The 23,867-nt window shown below is 38.5% G+C and overlaps 1 protein-coding gene across 1 annotated transcript in view; it reads right to left on the bottom strand.

The window, feature by feature from the left end:
• BFSP1 (beaded filament structural protein 1) overlaps window positions 1–17,129 on the bottom strand; it is a 34,833-nt gene extending 17,704 nt beyond the window's left edge. Inside the window, exons 1-4 of the mRNA XM_034432415.3 lie at window positions 16,503–17,129; window positions 12,813–12,873; window positions 7,083–7,178; window positions 2,835–2,927 (exon numbers count right to left, since the gene is read on the bottom strand). Coding sequence (XP_034288306.2) covers window positions 2,835–2,927; window positions 7,083–7,178; window positions 12,813–12,873; window positions 16,503–16,873 — 621 coding nt within the window. The 5' untranslated portion in view covers window positions 16,874–17,129. The remainder of the gene's footprint in view (window positions 1–2,834; window positions 2,928–7,082; window positions 7,179–12,812; window positions 12,874–16,502) is intronic.
• Between the last annotated feature and the right edge of the window lie 6,738 nt (window positions 17,130–23,867).

Genomic DNA, 23,867 nt, shown 5'->3' with positions numbered 1-23,867 from the left:
GACTACTCAGAGGGCTGAAAAAAGTCATTTCTGACAGGTCCTCGCACTTTTGACTGGTCCTCACACTTATGACCATCCTCACATTTATGCCCGTGCAGCATTCTTGACAACCATGTCACTCATTTCACAACTGCTTCTCTTCACCATGGTGACAAGATAGGGCAAAAACGTAAAATATGAGGACAGTCATAAGTTTGAGGACTGGTCAAAGGTGCGAGGACCAGTCAAAAATAACTTTTTCAGCCCTCTGAGTAGTCCATATGCATAAAAGGATACAGCAATAGAGAGGGATGAAGGAAGGGAAGGGAAATTAGAGTAGGACTAGGAGGGAGGGTAAGAGAGGGAGGAAGAGAGGAGGAGAAGGAGAAAGGAAGAGGAAATAAGGAGGAGAAGAAGAGGGGGGGAAGAGAAAGTAAGAAGGAAAGAAAAGAGAGAGGTGGTAGGTTTGAGGAGAAAGATTGCTGTACAATAAAAAAGATGAAAGGGAAGAAAGCCAACCCCAAACAAATATAAAGATATTAAGATAAAGAATGAATTGTTAAACTTTAAAGAATAAAAGAGAACAAATATGAATAAATAGCAATAATTAGAAACACACATACAAACATACAATGTATTTTCTTTGAACAGAGTATTTGGCCAGTTCACAAATTTAAACAGTGTTTAGTCATTTCAATTAAATTTACAATTTCTATATTTCCTTTTTGCCATATTTATTCCTCATCTATTTTTAAAAAAAACCAATATTACCCTTCATCCTCATCTCTAATCTTAATCAAATTCAATTTTTCCCTTCTATTCTATATTATACCCCTTCCCATTGTCATCTATTTTTATATCCATCCTCACATTGGTTAATTATGTAATACTACAGTTGTTTAATACAAATTCAACATTTTAATATAAATCAATTAGTTATATAACTATCTTTTTTGTATATTAATATGAACACTAATATTCCAATTATTTCCATGCAATCCAATTTCTTACAAATCAATTAATTATATTTACTACTAATAATAAACCAAATAATTTCCCCCATATATTCCTCCAAACCACAACTTAACCATTTCTGCTTTCAACACAATATACAATTAATAGTATCTCAATTATTACAATTCCCTAGTTAAATAGAGCTTTTTTTCTTTTGTGTTTTAAAATCTTGAACTGTCCTCTTTTGCCCTAAATTTCCCATTGTTTGCAGTTTTGCACCTACCTTTTTTGGTGAGGAAAAAGAAAAAGAAATATCTCTCTGCCGCATTTTGTCACCTTGCAGCAAAGACCCTGCTTTACTTTCAGTTTCGTTTTTTCAGCATAGCTAGGGGAAAAAAAATTTGCTCCAGCACTCTTTGCAGCTAGCAACAGACTGAGCCCTGCGCAAAACAGCTGAGAGCAAATCAGCTGAGAGTCAGGAGGCTGATCTAATCAACTTGTGCTAATTAACCTATGGTGAAGCTGAAAGGGGCTGTTTTTTCTATTTTTGCAGGCACCGGTCTACTCATTTGTTTTCTTTTAACACTGATCAGCTGTAGGGCGGCCCTTTGAAGCCCCGTGGCAAGAGTTTAAACAGTTTTTTTTCCCTCTAGCCATCAGCTGGGACTCAGGAGGCAGCATAGATTGGGAGTGGGCAGGGTAACCGAACAGCAACGGGGCCGGGAACCAGTTCGGGGGCATGGCCAGCCACCCTTATTACCGGTTCTCCAAACTATTAAAACATTTTACTACCGGTTCTTGAGAACCGGTGCGAACGGGAGCAACCCACCACTGCTCCTGACTGAGAAGGGGCCGATTTCCCAGGCTTCAATCATTTCTTTGTGAAGTAGCTTCAAAGGAGTTGTAGCAAAAGGAGAAGGTAAGAAGCACTCCTTTGTAGCTCTGTATCGGTCCACAGTAAAATCTTCCAAACTTTGCTATTTTACAATCTGATCCAGGGGTGGGCTCTACTTACCTTTACTACCGGTTCGCATCACACCCGCACACACTGGCTTCACTTGCGCCCATGCACTCTCTTTTGCGCATGCGCTGGTCAGTGGGTGGAGCCTCCCGCCAATTTTTCGAACCGGTCTGAACTAGAGGCAACCCATCACTGATCTGATCTTATCCTCCTGTCTTATTTTAAAACTGGGGTCTTTCAATGAACATAATTTTTCTTCAGGCATTGTGTGAATTGGAGGGGCTTGAAAGTAGGGAGCAGGGCTGGGTTTATTTATTTATTTATTTATTTAATGGTTCAATTTATATGCTGCCCTTCTCCAGAGACTCAGGGCGGCTTACAATGCATTAAGCAATAGCCTTCATACTTTTGTATATAACTGCTTAGTAGGGCTTTTGCCCCCCCCCAAGCGGTGTTCTTTTTTATACAAAGTCAGTTTATTGCCCCCACAATCCGGGTCTTCATTTTACCTCCCTCGGAAGGATGGAAGGCTGAGTCAACCTTGAGCCTGGTGAGATTTGAACTCGCAGTAATTGCAGGCAGCTGGCAGCTAAGTGCTAGTTTAACAGCACTTTAGTCTGCTGCTCCACCAAGGCTCCTCAGTTTATGGTTGAGAGTCTTAGCCTCTCTGAATGCCATATGTTTAGCCAAGGCCCAATGAGGAGTTTTTGCAAGAACACAAGTAGATTTCTCTTCTTAATCTCAGATCATCATAATAAAGCAGGAGTCCAACTTGTACACATGTGTACATGAAGATGATAATGCTCCTGCCAGCCCTTCTGGCTGAATACATGGCAATTGCATGCCCCTTCCTGTATTCAGTTTAAAACCCTCAAGTGTTCAGATGTATGCCTGAAGAAAACTTTTGATAGAAAAATTATTTGTAAAAGAAAACTCTTACCTCACTGGTACCAGCCATGATGTTGAACACCTGAGGTGTTGCTTGCATGATCTGCTCTAAATTTCCGATATAGGTCTGTACTTCTATGAGGTTCTGTGGCCAAATAAAATAATTATTCAAACTTATTATAGCAAGAAGGTTTTGTTTTTTTAAAAAATTTGATTTATATGCCGCCCTTCTCCGGAGACTCAGGGCGGCTTACAATGCGTTACTTTGTCACTTTGTCAAAGGTTGATGGAAGGAACTGCACTGCTAAATTTCTATTTAAATTTCCCCTTCTTCTGGGAGTGAAGGAAGCAAAGATATTGAGAAAAAGTGGATTTATACTGGCATTTATATTGTCTAGCTATTAGAGTATTCTCTAGCATGCTACTGTAATTATCTTTCTCAACCTTTCTTCATATTTGGTTATATATGTGGCATATATCTGCTACTGAATTATATTACTAGTACATACAATAGTTTTAACAATAGGTTGTCCTCTCTTAATGACCATTTATTCAGCGATCGTTAAACATTATGATGGCACTGAACAAAAGAACCTATGACCAGTCCCCAAAGTTATGGTCATTACACTGTCCCTGTAGTCACATAATCAATCTTCATCTCAGTCAAAAAGCTTGGGGGAGGAAGGGTTTAATTGTACAATCTGCTAAACCACTTGATAGGATTGAACCAGTATATTTCATTTCAGGAGAATATGATGAGCACAAATAACCATACCTTGATAGAAATTGGGTCCAAAAATAGAATAGAATAACAGAGTTGGAAGGGACCTTGGAGGTCTTCTAGTCCAGCCCTCTGCCCAGGCAGGAAACCCTACACGACTTCAGACAAATGGTTATCAACATCTTCTTAAAGTGTTGGAGCATTCACAACTTCTGCAGGCAAGTTGTTCCACTAATTAATTGTTCTAACTGTCAGGAAATTTCTCCTTAATTCTAAGTTGCCTCTCTCTTTGATTATGGTAGTTTCCACCCATTGCTTCTTGTCCAGCCCTCAGGTGCTTTGGAGAATAGTTTGACTCCCTCTTCTTTCTGGCAACCCCTGAGATATTGGAACACTGCTATCATGTCTCCCCTAGTCCTTCTTTTCATTAAACTAGACATACCCAGTTCCTGCAACCATTCTTCATATGTTTTAGCCTCCAGTCCCCTAATCATCTTTGTTGCTCTTCTCTGCACTCTTTCTAGAGTCTAAACATATTTTTTACATTGTGGTGACCAAAACTGAATGCAGTATTCCAAGTGTGACCTTACCAAGGTGTTATAAAGTGGTATTAACACTTCAAATGATCTTGATTCTATCCCTCTGTTTATGCAGCCCAGAACTGTGTTGGCTTTTTTGGTGGCTGCTGCACACTGCTGGCTCATATCTAAATGGTTGTCCACTAGGACTCCATGATCCCTCTCACGGTTACTACTATTGAGCAAGGTACTACATATACTATACCTGTGCTTTTTGTTTTTCTTGCCTAAATGTAGAACCTTACTTTTTTCACTGTTGAATTTCATTTTGTTAGATAGTGCCCAATGTTCAATTCTGTCAAGATCCTTCTGTATCTTAAGCCTATCTTCTGGAGTGTTCAATATTCCTGCCAGCTTGGTGTCATCTGCAAATTTAATGAGTTCCCCATCTATCCCCTCGTCCAAGTCATTGATGAAGATGTTGAAGAGTACTGGGCCTAAAACAGAGCCTTGGGGTACTCCACTGCATACTTCCCTCCATGTAGATGCAGTTCCATTGAGGACTACAGGTTGAGTGCGGTTGGTCAGCCAGTTACGAATCTATCTGGTGGTGATACTATCTAACCCACATTTTTCTACTTTATCTAGTAATAGGTTATGGTCTAATTTATCAAATGCTTTACTGAAGTCCAAGTAAATTATATCGACAGTATTCCTCTGGTCCACTAATTTTGTCACTTTGTCAAAGAATGCAATAAGATTAGTCTGGCATGATTTGTTTTTAACAAACCCATGTTGGCTTTTGGTTATTTCTTTGTTTGCTTCTAGGCGTTTGGTGATTTGTTGCTTGATTATCTTTTCCAGAATCTTCCCTGGTATTGAGGTCAGGCTGATAGGTCTGTAGTTTCCTGGATCTATTTCCCCCCCCACCCCACCCCTTTTTTTTTTTTTTTTGAAGATGGTAACTACATCAGCTCTTTTCCAGTCCTCTGGCAGTTCCCTGAGCTCCAGGATCTTTAAAAGATATAATTCAGTGGTTCTGAGATCTCGTCTGCCAGTTCCTTCAGAACCTTGGGGTGTAATCCATCTGGTCCTGGTGATTTGATCTCCTCTAGGGTAGAGGTGTGCTCTCTTACCATTTTCTTCCCTATTTTAACTTGTGTTCCTAATCTGTTTTTTGTGGTGTTGTTTTTGATAGGTTGGACTGTTTTTTCCTTTTGTGTAAAGACACATGCAAAAAATGAGTTAAGTAGTTCTGCTTTCTCCCTGTTGCTTGTCACCTTCTTGCCACTTTCTCCCAGCAATGGGCCAATTGTTTCCTTGACTTTTTTCTTGTTTTTAACATGTTGGAAGAATCTTTTTTTGTTATTTTTTACTTCTGTTGCAAGCCTTTGTTCATTGTGAGCCTTTTCTTACTTCATCTTTACAAGCTCGGGCTATTTGCTGATATTCTGCCTTAGTTATTTGCCCCTCTTTCCACTTTTTATACTTGTCCTTTTTGTCTTTCAATTTGTCAGAAAGTTCTTTATGCAGCCATGCTGGTTTTTTTGAGAGCTATTTTTTTTTCCATTGGTATTGTGCTAGACTGGGCTTTTATAATCTCAATTTTCAAAATTTCCCAAGCTTCTTGAGCTGTTTTCCCCTTGAGGATTCTCATCCATGGAATCCTTCCCAAGCTCTAAGTTTATTGAAATTAGCTCTCTTAAAGTCCAAGACTCTAGCTTGACTTTGTTCTACTACTTGTGTTTGCATAATGTTGAATTCCAAAATTGTGTGATCACTTGCCCCCAAGGTTCCTGTAGCTCCAACACCTTCTATCATTTCATCTCTGTTAGTGAGAATTAAGTCCAATATGGCTGATCCCCTTGTTCCCTTCTCTACTTTTTGGGAAACAAAGTAGTCTGCTAGGTTTGTTAGGAACCTGTTGGATCTTCCACTTGGTGCAGAGTTTGTCTCCCAGTTGATGTCAGGGTAGTTATAATTAAAAAAACCAGCAGGACGTGAATTTGGGTTAAAGCAGGACCTTTCTCACTGTTAATTTTAACTTTTTAGAATAGGGAGGAGCTCTGAACAGCTGCTTCATTTTCTTTGTAAAAGACGCCCCATAGAAATTTTGTTGGTAGGAATCTCAAGTACAGAGAAAAAGTTAATTGTTAACAGAAGCTGGAGCAGAGCTGGTTAAGAAGTAAATCTCCATCTACTGGAGGTATCTAATATATTGTCGGTGTTCTAAAATGACCTAATGTGTATGACTTGCCATCATAAAATAATTTATCCAAATCTAAATTCCTGACAAAAGTAAAAACAAAAAATAATATTAAGAAGGCAAGTCAATGTTTTGTGCACAAAAGATGTCTTAGTTTGAAGCTCTGATACTTGAAGCAAACTTGTGGATTAAGAATTATTTTGCTCTATGTAACTTTCATTTACCAGCAAATGCTGGATGACAAATATCAGTATAAAAAAATAGAAAGAAAACAAAGAAATCATAGTAGATCTCTTAAATCCCTAAGCAAAAGAAACCTTTTACCAGACATGTGTCAGGGTTCCAAGTTACACCCCCAATGAAAGAAGACTCTGAGGCTAAAAGTTCCTCAAAGTTCCATTTTATTAGAGATGTCATATTGGCACATCTGGGAAAAACCGAATCTGAAAGCTTCCAGGTTTTCCCCACCCAAAGGACAGTCCAAGTCCCTTCCCCTGCACCACATGTCCATCAACATGGTCTAATCAATGCACTGTCCCAATTGCAGATGCCTCCCAGTCATGCCACTCCAGGTGCAGGCCGGAATGTCCTTGACTCTCAGAGAAAGGAATGTTATTATGGCTACATATCTCCACTACTCTATGCAATTCCCCCCTCCCAGTTTCCCACAGCACTAAGAGTGGCAGCCCTGAAGATCCAAAGAAAAAGATGGCCTCCAGGGCTAATACCATGTCTCTTCTTTGTGCCCAGCATAGACACATGAAAGGAGACTTGTATTAAAAGGGAAGGAGCAGCTTCATTTGTTAAAAGTTGCTTGGGAAATAGAGATGAGAAACAAGCAGCAATAAGACTTACCTTCTTATATCTGTCTTTCGTGGCATTTACATCATCTTGCAAGAACTGTGATTCAATCTGGAGTTCTAAATTACACAACAAAGCTTCATCAGCTTCCTAAAATAAAAATAAATATCATTTCCTTTTGTCCTTTTACTTGTGTTTTTAAACAAATATTTGAGCCACCAGTATTCAATGGAAACAAGGGACTTTAAAACATATGAAGTCATTTCTTGAAATAATTTATATAGCAGTTCTGAAATTGATTAATATAAACTTGCAACTACAGAGAAATTTCCTGACAGTTAGAACAATTAATCAGTGGAACAACTTGCCTCCAGAAGTTATGAATGCTCCAACACTGGAAGTTTTTAAGAAGATGTTGGATAACCATTTGTCTCAAGTGGTGTAGGGTTTCCTGCCTAAGCAGGGGGTTGGACTAGAAGACCTCCAAGGTCCCTTCCAACTCTGTTATTCTATTCTAAAGCTAGGAGGGATGATTTTTAAATAATATCTATTTGCATTATGCATATATAAAAACTGAAATCTAAATAATTGATAGGCCACTCATAATCGATAGGCAATTTGATTGAATAGGTAGTCTGCTGCATTTAGGTAGAACTGCATGCCAAATAAATATGAAAAGGAGAAAAGTTCCTTGAATCAAGTGGTTCAAGGAAGAGGTTCCAAAATCACATCTATACAGTTTTCTTGGCAACAAGGTAGAAGTAGTTTACCAATGCTTTCTTCTGAGATATTTTTCAACTTTCCACTCTAAATAATCACGCTGGGATTTCATGTTGGTTTATCCCCTCCAAGTACTACCTGTTTCCCCCAAAATAAGACATCCCCTGATAATAAGCCCAATCGGGCTTTTGAGCGCATGGCAATAAGGCCAAGCGCTTATTTCAGGGTTCAAAAAAATATAAGACAGGGTCTTATTTTCAGGAAAACACAGTAACTATCCCTTTTCTAATTAACTTTTTTTCCCCAGATTTATATCCTCCACCTATTTCATTGGGCTTCCATTTAGATCCATTAGATGCAGTTTAAGGAGTTTTGTTTTGTTTTTAAAAGAAAATCATTATGTAAAGATTATTTATTATCCATGCTTTGTTTGTCAGGGGCTAAGATGCTGGTTTGCTATGTAGCACTAGGACAAATGGGCAAAAAAAAAAAACCATCCTTTTTGAAAAGAACAATCACAGGACTTTCTCAACTTTGAACACACCTGTAAACAGCTAGTAGGCTGTACAAGTGCCAATCAATACAAGCACTCCTTTATTTAGCTAATGAACTGTAGCTTGTTCAATTTCCAGTAACATCACTTCTATCAGCTGTACTACAAGCCCATTTCGGATTAGGCAATGCGATGGGAAGTTATTCAGTGAGTTTTGCTTTTGTAACAGACCCAGCCAACTAATTCCAAGCTCTGTTGTGCTATTCAAAAATGTGTAGATGCTTGCTGTTTCCATTATACCCATGGATTGCAAAAGTAGCATTGCTGTTGTGCCGGTAATAATGATCGTAAAAATAAGCATAGAATTTTGCTACATGCCTAGTTATCTGCTTTGTGAGCAGATAAAGATTTATGAATGCAAATGACAAGTGGAATATTCTAAGCCAGCAGTCATCCATTTGCTCACTGTTTCTCTATTTTCCTACGGAAAGCTGAATCGGAAGCATTACAATGAGACCATGAATCCACCATTGGGCTGAGAAAGAAAGCTAGATACTGCTGATGGGTACATATTTGGGAAAATAGAATCAAATTAAACTTTAGCTTAAAAAATAAATTTAGATACATTTCTTTGGTATTCATCAGACATCTGGAAACCAGGATTGATGATACACTGCGTACAAAGATACATTAGGAGACAACTAATTCAAACAGCATTTGAAGTACTAACCCCAGTGACCTCATCATATGGATGAGAAGAATCATTTCAGTGTTATATATGATCAATTGAGCATGGTTACAGTTGGCTCAGGGTCTTTCATGATTGATTCAGATTAACAGAGTTGGAAGGGACCTTGCAGGCCATCTAGTCCAACCCCGCACCCAAGCAAGAGACCCTTCACCATTTCTGACAGATGACAGTGCAGTCTCTTCTTGAAAACTTCCAGTGATGAAGCTCCCACAACTTCTGAAGGCAAGCTGTTCCATTGGTTGATTGTTCTCACTGTCAGGAAATTTCTCCTTATTTCTAGGTTGAATCTCTCCTTGATCAGTTTCCATCCATTATTCCTTGTCTGGCCTTCAGGTGCCTTGGAAAATAGCTTGACCCCCTCCTCTCTGTGGCAGCCCCTCAAATATTGGAACACTGCTATCATGTCTCCCCTGGTCCTTCTCTTCACTAGACTAGCCATGCCCAGTTCCTGTAACCATTCTTCATATGTTTTAGTCTCCAGTTCCCTAATCATCCTGGTTCTGCATAGTAGATTCTGCATAGTAGATCTGGTGTGTGTGTGTGTGTGTGAGAGAGAGAGAGATCCCTAACATAATTTATTAGCATTCATTTCCCTAGGCCAGGGGTGGGCAAATGTGGCTCTGTTACAATCTGTGGATTTCAACTCCCAGAATTCCTGAGACAGCCAAGCTGGCTCAGGAATTCTGGGAGTTGAAGTCCACAGTTGTAAAAGTGCCACATTTGCCCACCCCTGGCCTAGGCTATAAAGGTGGTTCTTGCCTTATGATCACACCTGGACCCAGAATTTCTGTTGCTAAACAAGGGGGTTGATAAGTGAATCACACCTAATTTTACAATCTTTTTGCCATGATTGATAAGTGAATTACTCAATTGTTAAGTGAATCAAGTGGTTGTTAAGCAAATCCATCTTAACCTTCAGTTGTAAGTCGCGGATTACCTGTAAAAGTTAGGCAGGAATCTGTTGGCATTGTGCATCAGCTGATTAATATTTTATTCCTATGGTTGGGTCCCAATTTCTAAACTCTGTTCACTTATCTTGTTTGTGGTAATACAATGCTTATCAATATGGTCTGAAAGAAAATTGTCAACTAAAAACATTCATAGCTCTTCATAAACAATATGTTGTAATCTTGACTCTTTGCTTGCCTTCCCATCCCCGAATAAAAGTGACGGGTGGAAAGATATTGCATCTCAGTGCATAAGATATTATCAATTATTGTGTCAAAGAACAGAATTTTGAGCATTAGCTATATGGAAACTGTTAAACACTGTCAAACACAAAACACTGGGGGAAAATATCTTGTATAGACAGCAAAAACACACAACAAAAATACTAATATTTGTTTCAGTGTAAATCTCATTATTATATGTTTGCTTTCAGGAAACAGCAAACAAGCATCTTTGATGCCACTTGCCCACTCACCTAATGTTTGCCAAAATGGAAAATGCCTATTTCAATTATTAGGTTGAGCCTTTAAAATGAAATTGAAAACATAATAAATAAGACTGGGATCCGACATTAGCACATATGGTGCATGAAATCTGGATAAGATTCAAATCCTAACTCATCCATGAAGCTCCTCATAGAGACCTCCTTGGCCCAATTATTTTATTTTATAAAAATAAAATGTTTACAATTTATACTTAGGTAGGATAATCTCAAACATATGGTGATAGTATTATATTTAAAACTGAACAACAAAACCACATATTGGATTTCATCCAGATTTACTCAAATGTAGAGACTGAAGCTAGTGGAAATTAAATCAGTCATGACTACATAATCAACATCCCATAGATTTGTGGAGTTTCCACTAGCAGGAATGGCAATGGTTTTCTGAGGCAGGTAATCCAAGGAGAAAAAAGTTAAACAGACTTCATAAGGGTTTTTTTTTTAAAAGGATAAAGCATTCTTCAAATCCCTCTAAAATCTTAAAATTCCAGCCCCACCTACAATTATATTTTCATTCCAAACAGCAGTCATCCTCTTCCCCTCCCTACCCCAAATATTAAGAACAGCCCTCTGTGATCAAAATACTGCTCCACTCTGGGCAGCGCAGATTGGCAGTGGGCTCTCCTGAGCTCTTTCTGCAAATGTGTGCTATCCTTCTCCACCTCTCCTTCAAATCCTGGCTTTTAAACTATTGCACAATCTGATGGGTGAAATGTGTGCCTATGTATGTGTACACATGCATAGTATACATATCTAAAGGGAAGGAAGGAAGGAAGGAAGGAAGGAAGGAAGGAAGGAAGGAAGGAAGGAAGGAAGGAAGGAAGGAAGGAAGGAAGGAAGGCTGCAGTATACCTCTGTGTACTCTCTGTATATCTATTTTAAGTCAGGAAATATTTCTAAAAGCTTCCACAACAAATTAAATAGACTGGCAAGATCAGATGGCCTTTAAGAGTATCAGTATTATGCTCCATCTCTTTCCGTCCAACATTCTTTCTGTAAAACAAACAATGTATGAAAGCATATGATATGCCATGTTAGGGCAATGATTCCAGATCTCTGTGTAACTGATTGCATTTGATAATTAGCAGGTTTAATGAATTAATTGACCCCTCAATAAACCACTTATTTCTTGCCTTGCCGAGCAAATTGATCTTACATTCAAAATTATTTCTGTACTGCAAATGTTCCTTGGTTTCAGTATTTTTAGGGGTGGGGTAACATTTGGCCCTGTTTTTTATCTTGGCTGATTATTTTTTCGGATGCTCTAGGCACCAAACTATTTGGACAATGTTGTTATTTATTCACTATGAATGTTCTGTAACAACCAATTTCACTTAGTAGCTTGTTTGCAAGCTGCCATTTGTGAAAATTGCATTAGCTGTTTGATATTTACAATCTGTGACAGGACAACTCATGTCAGCTTGAAAGGATTTGTTTCCTTGATTGAATTACATTTGCAATCAAAGAAGCCCTAAATCCTCTGGCCTCTTGTCTAACGAACAATTCATTACATTTCTTTCGTTCTCAGTTAGAATCTACACATTGTAACCTTCCTGTTCCACCTCTGAGGTTCCTAGTTAAATGACTAGATGCTTGAAAGCCCAGTTGGAGAGAAATGGGGCAAAAGGGATTGCTGCAAAAATATCAAGAAAGGGAAAACAGCTGATTTTAATTCTAGAACATCCTCCCAAAGGGAGAGGGGAGGAATAATTTTAAAATATTGATTGTTTAAATACTGTACGAGAGCTAACTTGGTATAGATGATTAAAGGTTAGAAGTTGCGAAAGAGTGAGTTTTAGTTGGTTCTTAGGCACAAAGCCACATTGGTGACTTTGGACCAGTCATTCAATCTTACCCCTGGGAAGAAGGCAAGGGAAGTCATGTTTAAAAAACGTTGTCAAGGAAACTACATGGACATGTCCAGGCAGTCACTACAAGTTAAGATTGACTTGAAAGAATACCCACCCACACAACTCTTTATTGTTTCACTTCTTTGCCAAGAAAACCAGGTTTGTTCAAAAGGGCAACTGTTGGGTGATGGAGGGAATTAAGATACAGTATGCGATTGATACACTAATTCTAACCACACCCTCTTTTTCCATGTATATAAATAAAGTGGCACACATATTTATTCTAATACTCTGAGATTCTAAAAAATGGTGTTTTAAGCTTCGAAAAAATATACATGTAGTTTTTAAAACACCCTATTTTTTAAAGCTGCAAGTGCAGATAGTACTGCAAAAGTGACAGTACTAAACAATGCCTGTCCCTGTGTTATTATTGGCTGTCAGTACTCATGACATCATATAAAAAGCAGCATCTATGGAAAGACATCTGGAGAAAAGGATGAAAAAGTAATGAACTTACCTTATTAAGCTGTTCAAGAGTACTTTTCTGCTTCTTCTGATATTCACATTCATTTTTATATCTAAAAAATTAGAAAATAAAATCTCATTCAATTGGAATTGGAGACCACTCCTCCACCATAACTTAAGACATAGCTTCAATACCACGTCCAGAGTTTGAATTTGTCCCTGCATACAGTCTTTATTTCAACATTACATTATATCTAAATTAGAACAGATTTGTAGTGACATGAATTGAATTTACTGTAGTACAAAAGGTTATCTGATGAATGATACTGTTGTGAAGTTTCTGAAAGATGCCCTAATTAATTCAATTAATGCCCTAATTAATTAAAGCTTTCACGTTGCCAACTGTACTGACCATAGTTCTCGGTATTCATTTTTGAGTAGATTATTTATAATTAATTGATAATAGACTGGAAAACTATGTTCTCTGAGATAATTTTTTACTAATTCTACCACTAATAAATAATTCCTTGTTTATTAATTTGTATTTTATTCCTCTACCTTGGCTATGTCTGTTTATAGATCTTCTTTAAAATGTAATAAGATTTTTTAAAAGAAAAAAGTTAAAAAAAAGAAATTAGCCAAATACCTCAAACTTGCATTTTTATATGGATATTAATGGATACATTTGGACATAATATTAAACTAGGCACTGCCGATGAAATACATATGCCCCAGGGGTGAAATCCAGCAGGTTCTGACAGGTTCTGGAGAACCGGTAGCAGAAATTTTGAGTAGTTCGGAGAACCGGCAAATACCATCTCTGGCTGGCCCCAGAGTGGGGAGGGAATGGAGATTTTGCACCAAACCCACCAAGCCACGCCCACAGAACCGGTAGTTTTAAAAAATGGATTTCACCACTGATATGCCCACAATGCCATATTTGCAGCTTCCAGAAGACTGAATTATAAATGTTTAGCTCTGAGGGGCTTTTTCCCCCTGCATTAAAAGAATCTCTCAATTCTTCAAAACCTGAACAATGAGGTAAAAATTCCAGGTTCATCTTTCCTGGTGATGATAGCATCACCAGCCATGCCTGCTGGGGCTCTAAGAAGCTGATATAAATATAAATCTAACATCCTGCTGGCCTTGGGCTTCCCTCCATTTTCTCTCCGTCTCCTGCATTGCTGAGAGGAGAAATACAGAAGCTGCTGTTTTTACTTAACTGTGGGGTTTGTCCAAAATGGCAAATTATTCTTTATTTTAAAACAAGCCAACTTTAAACCATGGCTTATTAAGTTAGCTACTTTAAATGAACCATAGTTAATGTTAGCTATAGTTGCTAGTTTAGCTGAATCCACCAATTGTGGTTAATTAAAACCAGAGACAAATCTTTCCAAAAGATTCATTCTCTTGTTGCACATTTTAAAGGAAAGGAGAAAAGTAAGCCATGAGCCCAAAAGGAACCCAAGTATCTTCACATAAGAGATTAGAAGAGCCTTTCTTAACAGGGATTCCATAAGAGATCAGGAGGGTTTCCATGACAGATCCTGATTGGGGAAAAAACCGCTGAAATTCGTGTGTTGCACAATGCTAGTGCCTGCAGTGGTAGGAATTCTTATGGATTGCGACTGATCTACCAGCCTGCCATTTTGCTGCTGCAGTAAACCTTGTAAAACCTGGGTCGTGAAGGTTAGAAGTAAATTCAGTTGTGAGGTTTTTCCCCACAGGGTTTCCAGTAATCTGATCATTATTTCAAGGATTCCTCCAGAATAAAAAAGACTGGCTAGGGTTGTATTTTGTATTTATAGTTATATGTGTATGATGTCCCATATAAGCTGTGGAAGAAAATAGAATAAAAAACAATCCAAAATATCCAACACAATTTAAATGGGCACATTTTGAATGCCAACAATTAAGGAGTATTGTCAGCCTTCCCTGTAGCAGTGACTACCTTCTAGAAAAATACATTTCCAGAGGGATCCAAAATACGCTCCCACCCTGATGGTAAAATCAGGAAGCTCTTAAAAAGTTGACCATTCCCCCAGATTATGGGAATCAGGTGATAGTTGTGCCCCATTGGATGGGTTTGTTTCAGAGCCACACATAATTTCTTTTTGTGTTTTTATTTTTCTTATTTTTTTTTATTGTAAATCTTCCCAAAGGCACTGAAAATCAAGTAGTCTCTACATTGTACAAACAAACAAATAACAGGTAGTCCTGAACTTTCAACCAGTCGCTTAGCAACCATTCAAATTTACAATTAACCCCCCCCAAGCTATTTATGACCTGATTTTGAAGTTGCAACAGCACACACACACACACACACACACACACACACACACACACACACACACAGCAGTCACATGATCATATTTTGGGCACTTTGCAAATGGCACACCTTTATTAATGATCATTGAAAAAAAGGTATTAAAATTGGGCGTGGTCTCATGGTGATCTGCTTAATGACTGCAACAATTTACAACCATAATGCCAGGCTCAATCACAGTTGCAAGTTGAGGACTACCTGTTTCCTTCATTTTTCCAAACAAAATCAAAGAAAGGAATTATATCTGAAAATAGAATAAATGTTTTCAATTGTAACATAAGTATTCTATACTTTGGGGATTTTTTGGGGGGTGGGTGTTTTGTTTACCTCTGTTACTACAGAAAGAAAACAGGGGGAAAAAACAAGCCTCAAAGATATGAGGAGCCAGATTGAGAAAAATAAATGAAAGACGCTAAGAAACAAAGGAGAGATTGGACAGGACATATATATGTTTCATGACTCACATAGCGAGAAATGAAATTATCTGAACACCTTGAATGCCCTCAGGATAGAAAAGTCATTTATAATTTGCATAAATAGTAAAGGAATAATAATCACAAATATTCAGGCAATGTTGCTACATACATTCAAAACACTCCATAAAGCACTGGAGGTGATCACAATCTGTGAAAGCTATTGATTGGTTCAGCATTTTTTTCCAAATTGAGAAATATTTCCCAATTAAATATTTTCTATGCAAATGTGAAATTTATTCTTTTTTTTTAATTAAGCAGACAAAAATACTTACAAACATGTATACATAAAAACAATACAAAAAAAAGAAAAACAAACAAACTAACTAACAACTAACATTGTTTCAGCCTATTGGCTGACTTCTAGAAAACTGTTGCTTCGGTGATTATTTTCTGATTATTTATTCTCAAAGTACCAACTTTACAACTCCATTCCTGACACAAACTCATTAGACTAGCTTAGTCACCAAAAGTCCTTTCAGATATTTTTTCCCCTTTCTGCACCACTACTATATTGTACTTATTTATGGCATTTTACAACGAATCCAGATGACACTGTATTTCATACTTAATTCTAACTTTCTCCTCCCTATGCCTTTGTGAAGAAAAAATTTTGATAGATGTGCCTTCTATTTTTGATTGTGAATATTCTCTTTGAACACATAGGTTCAGATAGTGAGGGCTATCACTGCTATTGGTAGAGAATTTTGGACCTCATCACAAAATGGCATGAAGACCCTTATTTCTTTTCACTTTCACAAGCCAAGGTCCTAGGATCTTTGTTTTGCTTTTGTGGGATTGCTTATCCAAAGCCACAAAAAGGATTGTTTACACCTTCATTTAGAAAAAGCCAAAGGTAGATGACACAGGTTTGAAGAATCAGGAAACTCTATGCAAACATCTGCTGTAATGAAGACATCTCCTTCATCTCCAACCAACTTACTTGTTACAGTATTCATCCAGCATGCGCTGAGCATCTTTCTTCTCACGTTCCAGCTTAGACCTGTTGGTGGCCAAATCACGGACCCGCTGGTGATTGAGGTCAATCTGAGCAGCAAAAGCCTCTTCTAATCCAACCAGCTCATCCATGCGTTGGAACGTCTCAAGCTGCTTGCGGAAGATGGCATTACGTTGCTCAAGCACCCGAGCCCTGTTGATGTAGTTTGCAAACCGTTCACTAAGGTCCTGCAGGTTTTCCAGGCCTTGGGCTTGTGCAAGACCACCAAATTCCGGTGACTCTGGAAGTTCTTCATAAGAATCAGATTGTTCATACTTCTCCTTGTGGACTGCATGCAAGTAGCTGCTCCTATACATGGCAGAATAGGGAGCCGTGGGGGAGCCCAGGAATCTCCCTTGTCTGTGTCTTTCCAGTTTGAAATGCCAAACTGGGTCTTTTCACTTCAAATGTGTTTGAACCCTGGGTAGACTCAGTTCTCTGGTGAAACTCAAAATAACAGCTCAGTCTAAGACTCTACGGCTCCTAAGCTCACTGCAAGAGAAACAAAACAAAAATTAGACCGTCCTGCCTTCTGGTTCCTGATAGTGATGGTTTTAAATTCTGTCAGCACTTTTTGCTTTCTTCCCCACCAGATTTTTTCAATTGCATGTGATGCTGGGGGAAGCAAAGGGAGAGAGCTGTATAGTTTTTGCTGAATTGATTAGAAAGCAAGAGAGGAGCAGAACACAAAAGGCATGTGGCTTTACAGGATGAGTCCCAAACATTCCACTGGGTTTTTGTTCTATTTTGTCTATCATAGGGCGTTTTGACTGAGAGTAACACATTTAACTAATGCCTGGAGTAATGTTGGCTTGGCCTGGCTTTAGAAACAGAATCCTAGTGACAAAAAGATATTTAAAACTTAAAAAGGACCACACTTCTACTTAAGAGCACCTTTAGCACCTAGATCAGGGGTCCCCAAACTTGGCAGCTTTAAGACTTGTGGACTTCAACTCCCAGAATTCTTCAGCCAGAATTCTTCTCCAATTCTGGGAGTTGAAATCCATAAATCTTAAAGCTGCCAAGTTTGAAGACCTCTGACCTAGATTATCATGATATTAGTTCCTATGGTTTTTTTCCCCTCTCATGGCCTCACAAGTCATAAGTTCTTATGCTATTCCAGAGAAAGAAGCCTCTATTTTTCAAATAGCCCAGGACTGCAGTAAACTCTGAATAATGTATAAAGTTATCTCCTTTCATTTTATCATCAGAGGTAGGGCTGAGAGTGAATGGTTCAAAATCATCCATGAGCTCTGTGGCTGAGATCTCCACAAGCCAGATTCTCCCTGGTTCATGATAAAAGAGACCCTCTTGGTCAACACTTAAAGGCAACCCGGTCACTGAAATTCAGTAATGCTATTGATAGAAGGTGGGGCCATGGATTCCCACAGTTTTGAGGAAGATAATAGCAATAGCAATAGCATTTAGACTTATATGCCGCTTTACAGCCCTCTCTAAGCAGTTTACAGAGTCAGCATATTGCCCCCAACAATCTGGGTTCTCATAATATAAGAACACCATAAAGCTAATTCCATTTTAGAAGCTAAGAGAATCCAACTCCAACTCAAGTCTCAGTCTCTCTCTCCCTCTCTCTCCCTCTCTCTCTCTCTTTCTCTCTCTCTCTCTCTCTCTCTCTCTCTCTCTCTCTCTCTCTCTCTCACACACACACACACACACACACACACACACACACACACACAGAGTCACAAAGGAGAATCTATTTGCTTCCCCACAAATTAAAGGCAGCCACAAACTAACACCACCAACAAATCATCTAAACTCATATAGCACCAAGGATGTCATATAACAATTATTTGTCCAATATTTGAATGCTGTTAATATTAAAGCATGATAGTAAGATATTGCAAAATCTCCATTCCCACCCCACTCTGAGGCCAGCCAGAGGTGGTATTGGCCGGTACTCTGAACTACTCAAAATTTCCTCTACTGGTTCTCCAGAACCTGTTAGAACCTGCTGGATTTCACCCCTGCTCTTGGGCTATATCCAAATAATAAAATGTGTTCTCACTTGAGGTTAAAATGACTCAAATTACCCTACTTTGGACCTACTTCAGAACTTCTGAAGAAGGTTCTAATGCCTGGAAAGTTGGAAGAAAGAAGAGGACAACCAGCAGCAAGATGAATAGATTCAATTATAATGGTGATGAGTATACTGTTGGGAAACCTCAAGGACCTGGTTGTCATGGAGGAAATCTATTTATGTGGTCATTAACAGTTGACACTGATTTGATGGCAAGCAGTCAATCAAATATGGGCTTGTGGTGTACGCTGAGTAATGCTTTGCTTCATGTTCCCATGAGTTTCCAGTGTATTCCATTCAGACTCACTCTCTCTTACTGCCTCCAACATGAATTTGATAAGAAAGTCCAATGCCACAATCCCTTTCTGAATATAGTTTCCTTAGGAAATATAGCAAATAATCCATTTTGTGGCTATTTATTAATGGGCATTTATTTATACATTCATCAAATTTCTACACTGCCCATTTCTCCTAAGTGACTCTGGGTTAAGTGACTTTTGTATAAAAGTCACTTAGCCCAGTGACTAAGCAAAGGTTGCAAGCATACATGTATGTGTATGTTTGAATGAACTTTTTGCATCTGAGCTTTCAGAATTAAAGATGTCCCAAATGCTTTCCAGTGAACACAGAGGAGCCTTCTTTTCCATAATTGCTGTAAAATGACCTTGTTAATCCTATAGTCAGTTTTATCACCTGGAATGACAAACAACCAGGTCTAACACTCCAACAGAGTTAAATTTGACCGGTCCCAGATCAAGTCGCTAGAGAGAAACTAACTCTAAGAACAATATCCATTAAGCCATCCCTATCTACCCTTCCATCTCATGTCTTGTCCCATGTACAACTTGTTCCATGTACAGTATAGTGCAGATGTATCATTCTAGATGATAAAGCCAACTGTAGGATTAGTAATATTCTTCAGAGCTCAGAGCTGAAGAAGCTTCTTGGATGAGAAGCGAAACATCTTCAAAGAAAAACCAGAAAGTCCAGTTGCCTCCTGAAAAAGCACCTTTGGGACAACCATGACCTGGATGAATGAGAATCTCTACAGACCGTTATCCTTTAAGAATTATAGAAAAGAAGGCTCCTTTATGAGCCCTAGGAATCATTTCTGACTTCTTTTACTATGAAAGGACAGAGACAAAATGTTTATATACACACAAACATATACACTTACATCTGCTACCTCTACAGAAAGAGAATGTTCTTCCCATTATATCCCATGCCAGTTTAATTTCCCTCTTATTTTCTATTGAATCCAATAGTCAAATAATTGGAGGAATCTTAAATGCTAAATATTGATGATCATATATTGAAAATATGGTCATATGTTGATATTTGAATGAAAAATATTGAACCTTTTTGACATTTTAGATATTTAATGAAAGTCCTCCTTTGAGGACATCTGCTCCCCCATCTCCATTAAAAAGACTCTTATTTCATTGCACTCCTAAAATTGATTGGTTCTCATAAAATTCAGATAAAACTGCAAAAAAAAAAATCTTGCTAAATACACACCACCAGAGGGCTGTATCACTGCAGCATTACACCTTACCTCAAAATGTAACTAATTTACTAAAGTTAGGATGGCAACCTTTGTACCAGAGTCTCTGCAACACATTCTCAATTTCAAGTGTACCTTTTTTTTTAATACATCACCTATCTCTTGGGATACACACTCCAGTATTTTAACACAATGATGGCAAAATTAGATGCCAGTTCTTGATTCTTCAATGCTCCAAAATTGGAGGCAGACAACTGCTTTGTTGAATCAGGCTAAAAGTTCATGAAATCTAGTATTTGTTTCCACAGTAGCCCAGATCTGCCTCCTTTAAATTTGTTTACCTCTACAGTATTTTTTTTTAATGCTGATTCTCTGCTATGAAAACCTAGAGTTGCAGCTGATTGGCTCTCATTATCAAATCATTTTGATGTTTTGTTCTGCAAAGTTTCTTTAAAAACAATAGATGCCATTCATACAATTATGCAGAAAGTCCAGGCAAGTTTCAGAACTGGCCTATATCCATCCTGTATTTTGTCATTGCTTCTTCCATCTTTTAATCCAGAGGAACATGCACATTTGAGGCATGGTGACCATGATTGTCCTTGTGTGCAGAAGGACAAGAAATGCCCTTTCTCAATATTCTGTCTGCATTTCCAGGTTCAAAGTCCTTTCATATTTTTCATTGCAGCTTCAATTTCTTTTTTTAAAAATAAATTTTAAGTTTTCCAAGTTAAAATCAACATAAGACAAAAACATTGATTATACATAAAAACAAAAACCATACATTCCCCTCCCTCCCTCCCCCATTCATAACATTAAACATACAAACACGTCTATCCCGGCAGATAATATTCCTGCCCTCATTAATAAATAATTATGTCCACAACACAGAATAAAGTAAATAATCCCCAAATATGGTTTTCATACAATTATCTTTCAATCTAGATAAGTATATCTCTCCTCATATTCAATTTCTAATCATGTTTAGTCCAACAAACAAGTAGGGGGAAATTAGCTAACGGGATTTTAAGCCAAATAGTAAAATTGGTGATATTGGGTTGTCTAAGTTAGAACCTGTTTATAAAACAGATCCATTTGATAACTAGACAAACATTACTTGGCAACATTCATGTGAGGTAAAACAACAATACTAATCATGAATTAATATATTTGCTCAGAAATAAATTTAGCTGCAGTTCCCTCAGATTGTATTGCCGACACATTCATTCATTCTTGTTATATGATGAAATAGTAGGAACTTTTGAAAATGAGGTTTTTGACATGTTATAACAGTGCACTTGAAGGTGAGGACACTGGAGGCAGTTAAAGGGTGGCAGTGTCAGCTTTGGAAGCCATATTAGGTCAGAAGCTTCCATGCTGCCACCTTCTCATGTGGGGGAAAGTAGGAGGGGGGATTTAGTAGAGGGATTGTCTTTAGACATAATAGCATTCTTCCTGTCAGTCAAGGTCAGGGCGATCCTGCATCTGGAGAAGGAGTGGTCGGAGTGCTGTCTCGAGATGGGACGGATGGTGATTGGAGCATGTGATCGTCTGAGGACTGAGGGAATGGTTTGGGGGGTTTTGATTTACTGAGGGAAAACCCGGACCTCTCAGATTTGGGTTTTCCCAGATGTGCCAGTTTACCTATTCTAATAAATAGAACTTTGAAAAATGCTTGCTTCAGACTTTTACTTGGAGTTGGGGGGTTTTCTGGAATGCTGACAAGCAGTACAAGCAAGAAATAGGGAACATTGGATGGATGGTCTGATTACATAGCCCACAAACGAAACTAAGGACAGCTGGGGCAACTAAGGAGAGGTAGCAGTGGTGAGTTGCTACCGGTTCACCCCAGATTGGGTGAACCAGTAGTGGCGGCAGCGGGAGGCTCCGCCCACTGCCCAGACATCTGTGCATATGCAGAAGCTTCTGTGCATGCGCAGAAGCGGCATGTGCAAGTGCGCCCACAAATGAACCAGTAGCAAACAAAATTGAAACCCACGCCTGGGAGGTAAGGAAAGAAATGAAGAAGAGAAAGTAAAGACTGGCAGACAGACTGAAGAGATACAGGTGTGAGGCCCACTAGCCTTGCTGTATTCATCCCTCCAGATTTTCTTTTGTCCCAAATCCAAAACAATATTAAAAAGTTCTGGATTTCAGTTCTGCCAAACTGCAGCCCACAAAGAACAATTAATCAGAACTGCCTTGATACTTGGATTCAAAGCAAAAAAGTATTATTTTTTTCATTCTGTGTGCACACCTGTTCTCAAGCTAACTCAAGATATTGCTTTTTGGTCTCCAAGACCTTAAACAACTCTTGATTGCACTGGTTAAAAACAGTGAATGAATAAACAAACTTTAGACTAGGATAGACAATAGCTTGATTTCTCCGTTATAAATCTGGACATTACTCAAGATAATCAAAAGAAGTTGAACTGGGTGTTAATTTATAGTTACTCATGCTAGATTGCTTTACTCTACAGATTGCTTTTTCCTGAGTGGAATAATTTACTATTTTTATCTCTGGTCAAGAACCAGCCATAACTTTTATATTTCATTATTTTAATAGTTTCTCTCCTTTGTGTGCCATTTCGCTTTATGTGCGAAAAATATAAAAATGTATCAGTTTATTGGTTAAACTTGCTGATGATCACGATTTCACCCGCTTGGGTTTAGTGATACATTATCTAGCTTGTCAGAGCTTTTCTAGATGGAGTAAAAGTTTTAACTCCAGATATATATATATATATTGTACTATTATAGAATCTAATCTGTGTCCAACAACAATGGTACTGCACTCTACTTCTCTATTACACGTTACTTTCAGGTAGCTACTTTTCATTTTAAGAATATATTATATTGCAATTGGTTTATATTATATTTTGCAATTTGTTTACTCTTACATAGTAATCTCTGTCCACAAAGTTCTTCGTAAAAATAGAAATAATGCAGGGAAAGTGGCAGGGAAGACATAGAAGAAAATATAGTTTAAAGTACGAGTTTGGACACAGCTTGTGGTTGATGGAATGTGTGGGACTGCCTAGTAGTTAGGAAAAGCTGTCTTAGACAGATCTTTCATGTCTCAGTTCCTAATTTCAAACCCAGTACTTCTGAATGCAGTCTACTACAAACTAAGACCAGTTGTCATGAATAATGAGATCTTAGGCAAAGTACCATATAGGCCCGTGATGGTGAACCTATGGCACGCATGCCAAAGGTGGCATGCAGCGCCCTCTCTGATGGCACACGAACCGTCACTCCAGTTCAGCTCTGCTGCACATGCGTGTACGCCTCCCACTGGCCAGCTGGTTTTTGAGTCTCTGCCATGCATGCATGAAGGTGGGGCATGTCGGGGGGGCTGGGGGCACATGGGGGTGTGCATGCATGTGCAGGGAGGCAGGGTACATACAGGGGCACACATGAATGCATGGGGTGTATGCGCAGGGGCCATGTACGCATTGCATTTTGGGGGTTCGGGCACTCGGTCCAGAAAAGCTTAGCCATCACTGATGTAGGTTGTCAAAATATCCGTGCACTCCCAAAGAAGGTGCCAATAATACATAGCTGCAGTTCATACATTTAGCTATCAAAGGAGAAAGTAGGCATTGAACACAGATGTGCAAAATAGGCCAGGCCTTAACAATAACAATGTATTCAATATATTCTTAGCAATTATGAAGAACTTTGTGAAATGCCATTATATTCATTGCTACAGTGGTAGAAGAGTCAAGAATGAAATGTCCAAGTTCCTAACTACTGAGGGAAACTA

Source organism: Pantherophis guttatus, chromosome 1 (genome assembly GCF_059756535.1).
Source record: "Pantherophis guttatus breed Tessera chromosome 1, ASM5975653v1, whole genome shotgun sequence".
NCBI classification, from domain to species: domain Eukaryota; kingdom Metazoa; phylum Chordata; class Lepidosauria; order Squamata; family Colubridae; genus Pantherophis; species Pantherophis guttatus.
This window is presented reverse-complemented; position numbering and strand designations above follow the sequence as displayed.